The sequence below is a fragment of the Pseudorca crassidens genome, chromosome 14 (assembly GCF_039906515.1).
Source record: "Pseudorca crassidens isolate mPseCra1 chromosome 14, mPseCra1.hap1, whole genome shotgun sequence".
NCBI classification, from domain to species: domain Eukaryota; kingdom Metazoa; phylum Chordata; class Mammalia; order Artiodactyla; family Delphinidae; genus Pseudorca; species Pseudorca crassidens.
In genome coordinates, this window is record NC_090309.1 from 10,492,004 (window position 1) to 10,504,268 (window position 12,265).

The window sequence follows — 12,265 nt, forward strand, 5'->3', positions numbered from 1 at the left end:
GCAGGTTCGATCCCTGGTTGGGGAAATAAGATACCTCAGGCCGCGCGACGCGTTTAAAAAAAATAATAATAATTAACCACCAACTGGACATTCTCCCGTCCTCTCCCATTTACCTTCCCATCCGCATCCCAGATATGATGCACACTTGGTCCTATACTCCCTGCTAGGAACGCTCATTTAAGGAGAAAGCAGGTGCAGAAGAGCATGTACCGAATAAACCCATTAAATATATACTCATATGTGTATAAATACGAATATATGCATACACATGGATTATAATTCTTTCTGTATTTTCTAAGTGTTCAGCAATGAACAAGGGTTACTTACGAATTAAAACTGAAGTTGTAATGAGGAAACATCAGACAAGGCCAAATGGAAGGACATTGTACAAAATAACTGATCAGTATTTTCAAAAGTCTCAAGACAAAGATGGAGGGAATCGGCCCAGATCAAAGTAGATGAAGGAGTTACGGCCACCAAATGACATGCAGAATTCTGAACTGGATCCTGGACCAGGAAAAGGACATTTGTGGGGAATTCAGCACAATCTGAACGAGGTTCATTAGAACAGTGGATAGCATGGTATCAATGTTAATTCCCTGATTTTGACCGTTGTACTATGTAAGATGTGGCCCTTAAGGGAAGCTGAGTAGAGAGTATATGGGAACACTGTTCTACTGTTACTAGCGTTGCTATAAATCTAAAATGATTTCAAAAGAAAAGGAAATGAACGATATGGAACCAGTGACATCATCCCACCCCCTGAGATACTCAAGGCCCCAGAGCCCAGCATAACAAAGCACTTTTCTTCCCCTCCGGGAATTCCGCTGCAGGAGCCCAGCGTCCTGGGGCTGCGGGCACCAGATGGCCCTTCTCACGACTGCCGGGTACTTTCCTGACTCCTGAAGCCCCATCCCTCCAGCCTCCTACCTGCCAGCCTCTCCTGGGGTCCAGGCCTTTCCCTCTCCTGCTCCCAGCCTGGAAATCCAGCCTGTCCTTTGAGGTCCAACTGCAAAGTCGCCTCCTCAGTGACAGGCCCGGACCCCTCTCCGAGGTGACAAGGTCGGATGGCCTCTCCTTGCTGGTGTCACAGCGCAGGACCTTCGCCCCCTCAAGCACCGTCTGACTGTAGCGAGGAAGTGCTTGCGGGCCTCTGTCCAGCAGACAGGGAACCTGGGAGGGCATGGGTCCTGTCGCCAGTGGCTGGTGTGACTGACATAGAGCATGTGCTCCATAAAAAGGGGAGGAGTCGACCCCGACCCTGGCCATTCTTGTGGCTGTTCCGAGGCGAGGGGCACACCTGGTCCAGAGAACTCACAGGAGCGCTGAGATGCCATCAGTCTGGCAGGATGCCCTGACTTGTATCCCCCTAGGGGCCAGGCCTGGCAGAAACCTGCTTCTTGGGTGGGGTTTCAGCTGGAGCCACCCAAACGTGGGGCCCACCCTGGCTGGCTTCCCTTTCTTTCTTTCTTTTTTTTTTTTTTTAAGGCAGTGCCACAGGGCATGCAGGATGTTAGTTCCCCAACCAGGGATCGAACCTGAGCCCCCTGCAGTGGAAGCGCGGAGTCCTAACCACTGGACCACCAGGGAATTCCCAGGCTTAGCTTTCATGTTGCCATCAATGGGCTCCCTTTAGCCAGTTTGCCAAAAGATCACTCAATCAGGCCAGCCTTCCAGGCAGATGACAGGGTGACAGGGCCGTCAGTTCCAACTGGAAGTTAGAACCACTTTCTGTCTTTTTCTCCCTGCCCGGGGCCAGCACTGCCAAACTCAGAGTTGGTAAGAAAATACCACCCACCAACTAGATATTTCAGAAGGTGCTCGAAAACCAAAAGAAACTTCTCTGCCCTAAATTGTTCACCAGACTTGTGATCCCCGTCAGTGAAAAGGACATGGTGACAGCCGGCTCGGAGTGGACTCGAATTCTGTTGAACACTCTGGACCCAGCAAGGATTGGGGCCCTGTTTCAGCTGCAGGGACCCGGAGAGGAAAGCAGTGACAGGTCGTGGAGAGCACCCAGGGCATCTCACACGACTGCTCTATGGCAGATCTTGTCATAAGCAACTTGCCACACAACTCCAAGTTCAAGGTTAGCTGACGTGACAATTAAGAAAATCTTGCAAGAGCTGCTCTCAGAAGGAAAGACAGAGTGCCCCCGTTGTGAACTTTAGAAAAGCACAAACAACAAGTAGTTGGAGAAAAGAAACCACATCATAAAAGTCCGTTCCCAACATCTTCCTGAGGACCCAGGATACTTGAGCAGTTCGCCCACACCTCCGATCACCAGGTCGCCTGCCCAGTTACCCCGGTGGGTTTCATTTGGGGAGCAGGTGACCCACCCATGCTGCAGAAGCCCAGAGGTGCTCAGGGAAGGATTAGGGGACACCCAGCCTGGAGCCGCATGGGGGAGACTGGAGGCCACGGCAGCTCTGGCCTTGGAGCCCCTTCCCCAGGGAGCTGCTTCCAGCTCCAGGCCGGCATCTCCCAGCCCCCACTTTACGAAGGTGGCCCCCACGGCCCCACTCACCAGCTCGGGCAAGAAGAAGGCGTAGGGGATGGTGAGGAACAGCGCGATCCTCGAGGGTACTTCGGGCTGGGTGTAGCTGGTGGGAGGTGGGTCGCGGGAGGCCATGCTCTCACCCACTGCCTGGCGCCCTGGCTCCACAGCCCGTGCCCGCAGCCCTTCAAATATCACCTCCTGCCCGACACACCCATCAGAGGACGTTGCCTGGAAGGAAAAAAAAAAAAAAAAAAAAAAACCGTTCCAGCCCAGCAGGTCCTTCCACTGGCTCCAGCCAAGAGAATCCTCAGTGAAATGCGGTTTGTGCATCAGACAGGCTTTCGCCCGGGCTGGGGCAGAGTCGCTAAGGAAGGAGAGCTGGAGCCTCTTCCTAGACTTTTCCTCCTAAGGAAGTTTTGAATCCCAGGCATGCTACTCCAGGGGAGGCCAGCTACAGCCACCACCCCAACCGGGTGCCCAGAATACAGGCTGAGCCGCTTGAATAACAAGGACCGTTTATTGAAGAGCTACTAGGAGCCAAGAAATCCGCAGTCAGCTCTGGTGCTCCCCACAGCCCGGCACGTGACCGGGTTGCCCCTTTTCCAAGTGAGGAGACCAAGAATCTGCCAGGTCAAGTCAAGGTCACAGCATGCCCTGCTCCTGCCTTCTCCACCTTGGGGGCCTCAAGCCGGAGGGCGAGGAGCCGCCCTCCCTTCCAGCTCCTGCCCGGTCCTGGGGACGTAGCACTTCCTTCTCTCTCTGCACTCTTGTCACCATCCTCCTCTCCTACTTTTCTCTCCCAGCGGAGGAGGCCTCCCTCTCTGGGAAGAATCCGCCCCAGTGGGTACCCCCTCCCTGCCCCAGCACCCCAGCCGGTGCTTCAGGAGCCAGGCTTGGGGCCAAGCGTTTCCTTCCTGCCTTCCGCCTGCCTACTGGCCGAGCTCCAGGGCTGTGACCTAGCGACCAAGTGGCTCCTTTCCCTCTAAAGAAAGGGCCTGGAGATGTGGGCCCTTTGCCTGTCCATCTGAGAATCTGCCACCCTGCAGGAAGGCCTGGTGCCCCAAAGTCTGCTGGGGATGCTGGGGTTTGGAGGTCCATTCTCCCTGCCCTCCGTGGCCTCAGCCCTGGAGTGGAGGGGATGTGGGAGGACTGCTCTGTGTGCTGGGGTCAGGAGATGTCCACCACAAGAGGCCAGTTCCTGAACAACCAGGGCCGGCCCTCCCGGGCACAGGTTGGGGTAGCAATCTGCTGGGCCTCTGCCTGGTTGGGAGAGAGCTGGGTGAGAGCCAGGGGACAGGGGAGTTTGGACAAATGAGCCCAAAGCAAAGTCACTGCAAAGAGAGGCAAAGGGCACATGGAGTAAACGTCAAGCCAGCCCGGTCATGCCCTCCTTCAGGCCTGGGGGGATCTAGCGGGGAAGTGAGGCCCTGATCCCACCTGCTTTCCAGCCCCACCTCATTTGCAGGATGAACCCAGCACAGCAGGCACTGCCCCAGGAATCCCACCTCTTGCCCCCTCTCCAGACTGTTGTAAATCAGCCGTGGCCACTCTCTTGGGCTGTAGGATACCCTGGACTCAGCCACCGACAACATGGCACATAGTCTGTGGGAACAGCTCAGGGAAAACAAGAAGGAAAATAACCTTTCTCGGACTGTGAAGTAGAGTTAATACCAGAACCTGGACAGGGCCTGGGCCACTTCTACCTTCTGAGACAATTCGTATGTTTAGAAGGGAAGATGTGACAAAACAAGGCTGTAAAAAATTTGGCATATTTTAAACATTTTACATGTAGCCAAGTCATGTTTTATTATATGCGATGAAGTATAGCACAATCTACTGAGGCTCTTCATAAGAAAGCTGTAGGATTCATAATGCACCACAGGCAATGGGATGCCGGGACGGACAGAAGTTTAGAGCTGTGAGAACATCTTCGCCTTCCAGTCCAGCTGATGCCTCGCTGGGGCTGTAGGTGTGAATGCACTGTGAGACAAGGCCAGAGCCTGGTGTGAGGCTGCGGGTCACATTTTCTCCTTTGTGTGTTGGGGCGAGTTAAATGAGATATAGTCTATTTGAAAACTTCCAGGACAGTTCTGGCTAACGGCAGACGCTTAACAAGTAGTTGTTCATCTAATTCTAATCCTGAAATCACTTCTCTTTGCTTCTCCTTTCCATAGTAAGACCAGCACCTCCTCTGTTAATATTTCCATCCTGATATTTTTTAAATTTTTATTTATTTTTGGCTGCGTTGGGTCTTCATTGCTGCACGCGGGCTTTCTCTAGTTGTGGCCAGCGGGGGCTACTCTTCATTGCGGTGTGCGGGCTTCTCACTGCAGTGGCTTCTCTTGTTGCAGAGCACGGGCTCTAGGCGTGTGGGCTTCAGTAGTTGCAGCACTCGGGCTCAGTAGTCGTGGCTCGCAGGCTCTAGAGTGCAGGCTCAGTCATTGTGGCGCACGGGCTTAGCTGCTCCGCGGCACGTAGGATCTCCCCAGACCAGGGATCGAACCTGTGTCCCCTGCATTCACAGGTGGATTCTTAACCACTGTGCCACCAGGGAAGTCCCTCCATTCTGATTTTAAAAAATCATTTCAAAATTGTTTTTGTTGATGTATAATATGCTTACAGAAAAAATGCACAAAACATACAGACCATGAAACCACCACCCAGAGCAAGAAATAGAACGTTGCCAGACGCCACCCAGTCATTTCGCCCTCCCTTCTCCCCAGATGTCTGCTCCCATGATGTCTAACCCTATCAGTCAGTTCTGCTTGATTCTGAATGAATTTCTGTGCGGCTGGCTTCTTTCGCCCAACATTATGCCTGGGAAACTCATCCACGTTGTTGTGTGCTGCTGTAGTTCACTCACTGCTGCACAGTATTCCATTGTATAAATATTCTACACTTTACTCATTCTATTGTTTATGAACATTTGGGTTATTTCAATTTGGGGTCTTAATTAGTAACACTGTTATGAAAATTCTAGAACATATCTTTCAGGGCATCTAGGTATGCATTTTTATTGGGAATATCTCAGGAATGGAATTGTGGGTCATGTGGTGTGCGTTTTTAGATAATGTCAAGCTATTTTTCAAAGTGGTTAAACCATTTATACTCCCACCAACAATGTATGCAAATACTGTTGCTTATAATTGATGTTTGCATGTTTATTATAATACACTTGGTGTTTGCGTGATATATATGTTCCCACTGTTTTACTTCTAACTTACCTATATCACTATATTTATAATGGGGTGTGTGTGGTTATGACAGAGTTGGGCCTTTGTTTTTAATCCGTTTTGCAATTTGCTGCTTTTTTTTTTTTTTTGTCTGTGCCACACAGCTTGTGGGATCTTAGTTCCCAGACCAGGGATTGAACCCTCGGCCATGGCAGTGAAAGTGCTGTGTCCTGACCACTGGACCACTAGAGAACTCCCAACAATTTGCTGCCTTTAATTGGTATTTTTAGACTATTTACATTTAATGTAATTATTGATATATTTGGATTTTGGTCTACTATTTCATTTTTTGTTTTTTATTTGTTTGCTCTGTGTTTCATTTCTTTCTTTCATCTTTTGGGCCTCCTTTTGGATTTTAAAAACATTTTTATTATTCCATCTTAATTCATCTATTGAGTTTTTTACCATGTCTCTTTGTATTATTTGTTTAGAAGTTGCTCTAGGATTTACAGTATACGTACTTAACTTTCCAGTCAACTCAAGAGTACTTTGCCACTTCGGATGGAGTGAAGAACATATAGGTCCCTTTACCCTCTTCTTTTCAGTTGTAGTTGTCATTCATGTTATAAATGCATACGTTGAAAACCCCATCAGACAATGTTATGTTTTTTGCTTTCAACCATCATACATATTTTAAAGAACTTACTTAAGAGAAAAAATTAATCTGTTTACCCAGATATTTACCATTTCTGTTGCTGTTCCTTCATTCTTGATGTTCCAAGCTTTCCTTTGGTATCATTTCCCTTCTGCCTGAAGAACTTCATTTAGCATTTCTTTCAGAGCAAGTCTGTTGACAATAGATTCCCTTAGTTTTCCTTCATCTGAGAATGTCTTAATTCCACCTTCGTTCCTATAGGGTATTGTTGCAGAATATAGAATTCTGGGTTGCCAGTTTTGTTTTTTCTTTCAGCACTTAAGAAATGTTTTGGCCTCTGGTTTTGATGAGAAATTCTCAGTAATTCAAACTGTTGTTCCCTCTGTTGAATGCATTGTTTTGCTTTGGTTGCTTTCAAGACTTTTTTTTTTTCTTCGTGTTTAGTTTTATAGTTTGATTCTGATATGGCTGTGCATGGCTTTCCCTGAGTTTTTTTTTGTTGTTCACTAAGTTTCTGGAATCTGTAACTTTTAAGTCTTTCATCAAATTTTTAAAGTTTTCAGCCATTATTTCTTCAAAAAAACTTTTTTTTCCTGTACTACACTATTTCTCCCCTCCTACTGAGACTCTGGTTACAAGAATGTTAGACCTTTTGGCATTGTCCCATGGGTTCTTAAGGATTTGTTTATTTTTTCAATCTATTTCCTTTCTATTGTTCAACTGGACAATTTGTATTGATCTATCTGTATTGATTTATGTTGACCTATTGAAGTATCTTTAAATTTACTGACTTTCCTATCATCTGCATACTGTTATGGAGTTCATCCAATTAATCTTTTTCATTTTGGTTATTGTATTTTTTGTTTCTAAAACTTCAATCTGGTTCTTTCTATATCATCTGTTTCTCTGACGAGACTATTCATTTCGAGGGGATTTGCCCTTACTTCTTAGAGCATGATTATAACAGCTGCTTTAATGTCTCAATTCCAACAACCATGTCATCTCAGACTTGTTGTCTCTTATTGTCCTTTCCTCTTTCCCCTTTGAGAGATTTTCCTGGGGCTTCAAATATCAAGTAATTGTGGATTTTACCTTGGACATTTTGAATATTATGTTATAGGATTATGGGTCTTCTTTAAATCCTATAGAAAATGTTGAATTTTTGTTTGCTTTAGCAGGTGACCAAACTGGCTAGATGCAGGCTGCAAGTAAGTTCCTGTCTACCTTCTCTGGTCTGAAACCACCTGAACAATGTCAGTTCAGTTTTTAAGGCTTTGCAGTGCTATTGAGATCTGTTTGGTGTGTGTGCTAGTCTTGGACCTAGGCTCATCTGGGACCGTGCTGCTCGTTCTAAAATCCTTTGGCATGCTCTTTAGGGGCAGCTAAGACATTCACACACTACTTTATGGGATCACTTTCTCTAGCTCCCTCCTCCCCATGATCCCCCCACACTTTCCAGTTCCCAGGTGATCCTGACCCCTCCACCCTCACCTTGGTCCCCTGGCTAAAAAGCCAGGGTTTTACTTTCCCTGCTGTACTGTGACAAAAAGCAACAAGATATATTTACACAGAGAAAGAGAAAGAAGGAAGGATTTCCCCCCATGCTCTTAGGACCACAGTTCCTTTGGTCAGAGAGAAGCGTGCCCTTCCTTAGAGTTTAGTCACTTGTCTGGCTGCCACTGCCATTGTCACCCCTACTGTCACTAGATTGCCTGGGGGCAGGAAAGAACGGAAAAAACTCCACAAATAAACAGGGGTTTTCTACACTCTCTCTGCCCTATATGGGCTCTCTTTCCCATTCCTAAGCCCAGAAATGGAGGGCTTTTTCGGAGACGTTTTTGGTCTGTATCCTGTACACAGTTCTAGGTTTCATGTTGTCTGAGCCCAGGCCTGAAGAATCTGGAGGGAAAAAATGGGAAACTCACCACCACTTTGGTAGTATTTTCAATTCTGGTTTGTTTCCCAAATAGTCCCACTTCTACTGATTTTTCAGAGTCCTCGGAAAGCTGTTTCACGCATCCTGTCCAGGGCTTTAGCTGCATTCAGTGGGGAGGAAAGGGTAGAATACCCATCACTATTTGACCAGAACCAAAACTCTACCAGCCTGGTTTGATTCTCTGTATAGCACTTATCACTACCTCGTATTTTTGTTTATTGACTCATTTGCATATTGTTTGTCTCCCGCCCCTGCCCTCCCTCGGATGTTGGCTTTGGAGGAGCAGTAACTCTGTTTGTATTGAATATTGCCTGGCACACAGTAAGCACTCAATAAATGTTTTCGAATGATTGAATCGACCCTCTCCGTCAGAAAGACTTTGGAGACAACTGCTTTTCTCTTTTTTTTTTTTTGTCTCTTCTTCCTCAAACTCTCTCCCCACCAATAAATTGCCTTATACATTTTTCATAAAAGATTTATTGGTTGCCTGACAGATAAGGGGCAGGCCAGGAGAAAGCCAGAGATGCTTGGAGAAGGGACAGCGTATCCATTCTTCCCACTGCACGTGTTAGAAGAACCCATCCCAACTGGCTCTAACAACCAAGGGAATTTATTACCTCAGGTAAGTGAGAAGTTGGGGGAATGTTGGCTTCAGGTGAGGCTTGATCCAGGGACTCAAACAATGCTACCAAGGACCTAAGACCCCCTGTTTGGTCAGCCCTGCCTGCCTGTCGCTGTCACTACCGTTGGCTTTGTTCTTAACCTCACTCGGTGCTACCCCCATGTACACACAGCTCTAGGCTTTCACTTCCCAGTAGTAAAATTGCTGCAATACACAGTGGCTCCACATCTCACATCTCCTGCTACACTGGGCAGGGAAGGAGAGGGCTCTAGAATAAATCTGGGGTTTGCTCTCTATTGGCCCATTCTTAATCCAATCACTGTGACCAGGGGAGTGGCATATCCTGATCTTCTTGAGCCAATCATAGCCCCTCCTGGAGCTGTGATGAAAGGGATCAAAGGGTGTGGTGTAGTGGCAGGGGCTCCTCCAGAAGGAGAAGGGGGGGTGGAGCTACCAGAAGTCTATGGATATTGGACAGCAAATGCACCAGATGTCCATGCACTTGCTTCCCCCTGTAGAAGGAGGAGCCCAGCCCTCCCCCTTCACCCTGCAGGGACACTCATGTCTCACTGGCTCTGGCCTGCTCATTCAGACACAGCTGGATTGCAGCTACTATCTCTACAAATCAATCTGCCTCCCAAATGGGGGAGTTAGAATGCACACAACCACAGCACCAGGCTTGGGAGGAGGCTGCGGTTAATGCTATTTGTGGCCGTTAGGAAGAACTGAGTCTGGTTCCCAGTGTCCTTGGGGTCTGGGCAGGCACAGAAGGCTTCAGGGTCAAAGGACAGCTGGCAGGAAAAAGGACGGACTCATGGGATAATGATTGGGTCATCTAGAGAGACCTCCCTGGAGAATGGCTCAGAAAGTCTGGAGCCTTTTTTGTTATCTCCCCAAAGTGGCCTCTTCGAAAGGGCGAAGTTCGGCAAAGTTAATCTTTGTTGGCAAAGTCAAATACAAATGAGCAGGTTAAGGTCCAGTCTGTCTCCAGAGCACGAGAAATGGACTACCCAAGGGCCATATTACCAAAGTCCCGAGTGAAAGCTGTTTTCCATCCGTGATTTCTGGTTTCCATTTTATACTCTGCCTGCACGCCTGCACGCCCTCATTCAGTGTCAGTCACTGAGACATAAATTCCGAGGCCTCCGTTTTCCTACACATCATGGCACAGCCCTTCACTCACCATTCATTTATCACTCCTCCCATCCCTCCCCGTCCATCTGTGATTACTCGATTACTGCCTTCATGTATCAGAATTTCCGCCAGCAAGTCTGGCTCTTGAAGGATCCACATGTTATTAAATCCACATATTCCTGAGTTTCAGACAGCGAATGGTGGGAGTTCAGAGAGTGAGGGATTCATCCAAAAACTGAGTGGAAGCCAGCTGGTCCCCAACGTGGGATGGCGGCGTCTGGGGAGAGAGAGCGCAGTAAGAAGGACCACCTGTGCTGATCGCTTACTCAGTGCCCGCTTCAGGGCTCTTAACCCTGCAGACATGGGATGGCTGGAATTTAAATATCACAGCAACAACGGAAAGACACAGCGAGAGGCCCTTCCAGCAGTCTGTGCCCTTCTTCATGGTTCTCATGTGTGATTACGTCCACATCGTGCACTGCAAGTCAGGACAGGGATCTCATCAGGGCTGCTCCCACCGGGTCCTCCAAGCCGAATGCTGTGCCTGGAGCATAGTAGGTGCTCAGCAAATACATAATGAATGAATGAACGAACGAATGGGCGATTATAAACCTCAGATGTACGGTGCCTTCAATCAGTAGGGATCTGTCTCAGATTCTCTGTTTTGAGGAAGCAGAACACAAAGCAGTTAGGTTCCAGCCAGCTCTGGTCACCTCCACGCCCAGAGAAAACCTCCCAGCTTGGAATGCTTCACACCAGAGGAAGTGACCAAGTCCACAGCAAAGGATGTCCTGTAACACTGTAAACTGACAAAGCCCTGGGCTGGCAGATGACACTTCCAGCGCCCTCCCTGGTCCCTGGAGGTTTCCCAGATGCTGCTGGGGTGGCAAGTTAAACCTGCTCCGTTTGTATGTGGTATCATGCATTTCAACCACTCCCTTGTGAGTTGTTCTGGCCTCAATCTTAGACCATAAAACCACTGGCGACTGAGGTGGTACCTGCTCCGTAGTACATGCCCCGTCTCCTGCCATCCAGACTGGCCCCCCAGGCCAGGGAATTGCAACATTTTCCGCCTCCAGCAGATCTGATGGATGTGATGCTCGATCCATTGTATGAGGCTGGAGGTGGAGGGAGCGGGCCAATCCCCCTGTCCTCCACAATGGTTCTTTTTTCTTTTTTTTTAAGATTTTTTCTTTTTTGATGTGGACCATTTTTAAAGTCTCTATTGAATTTGTTACAATATTGCTTCTGTTTTTTGCTTTGGTTTTCTGGCTGCGAGGCATGTGGGATCTTGGCTCCCCGAGCAGGGATCGAACCCGCACCCCCTGCACTGGAAGGTGGAGTCTTAACCACTGGACCGCCAGGGAAGGTCCCCCTGCCCCGACCTGTGATTCTGATGTGGGGACCCCCCCTCACAGGGAGGCACCCCATACTTGCTGCCGTCTTGCCGCTCCCCCGCTTCAGTTCTCGGTTAAGTCGGTGTGTTGCCAAGTCACGCTCCTTGACATGCGGACCCCCAAGGACTCATTTCCACGATGTTTTTGGCTCCTTGACAGCCTCTTCCTGTTTTGGAAGCTAAAAGGTGGCATTATAAAGCCAGAGAGGTTTCATTGTTTTGGAAAAAAAAGCCTCCACTGACTGAGGAGGGAACTTCAGCCTCTCGATGGCAGAGACACGCTCACCCCTGCGAACAGCCTCCTCCTTGCGGGCCAACTGCCTCCGCGCCTTCCTTTTGGGCCTGAGCATGACTGAAACTGTTTTCTCTCCTGTCTCAGTGTTTTGCTTATGTGTCAGAAACCCTGAAGTTGGCCGCATTGGTCAAGCACGACACATTTCAAATGAACACAAAAGACAGTCTGTGAAAACACCCTCTAAGGAAAGCTCCCTCGCTCCACGCCGTGCATTCACTGAAAGGAATTCACCAGCAATATTTTCTTTCACTCAGAATGCCCCACCTCTGGCTTGATGCTAAGAATAAGCTAAATGATTAGAAAAAGTAAAAGGTGGCAGTTAGGAATTAAAGAGTCTACAGAAAAATGACCTTCGCAACGGGGAGTGACATGGTTTCATGTTCTCTCAAAGCAGACAGTAGGGACCTAAGATGAGACAACTCTGACAGAACCGGGAAATCTCTGTACATACGCTCGCCACCTCCATTTACACAGGCGGGACCCCCTCTCCTGCAGCAGGAGCTGTGGAGGGCCATGGTCCCAGAGGGAGAGAGGCACTGCCCTGGGAAGGGGAC

The 12,265-nt window shown here is 48.4% G+C and overlaps 1 protein-coding gene across 8 annotated transcripts in view; it reads right to left on the bottom strand.

Moving 5' to 3' along the window:
* The window catches only part of LOC137205931 (nephrocystin-1), a 104,913-nt gene that overhangs the window by 24,825 nt on the left and 67,823 nt on the right, over positions 1-12,265 (bottom strand). For 6 of the 8 annotated variants that reach the window (XM_067704341.1, XM_067704338.1, XM_067704337.1 and 3 more), the window contains one exon: positions 2,528-2,728. In XM_067704341.1, coding sequence (XP_067560442.1) covers positions 2,528-2,728 — 201 coding nt within the window. Of the gene's footprint in view, positions 1-2,527; positions 2,729-3,173; positions 3,315-8,253; positions 8,365-10,116; positions 10,583-12,265 lie in introns of those variants that run through there. The other 2 variants (XM_067704346.1, XM_067704348.1) reach the window with 2 other exon arrangements.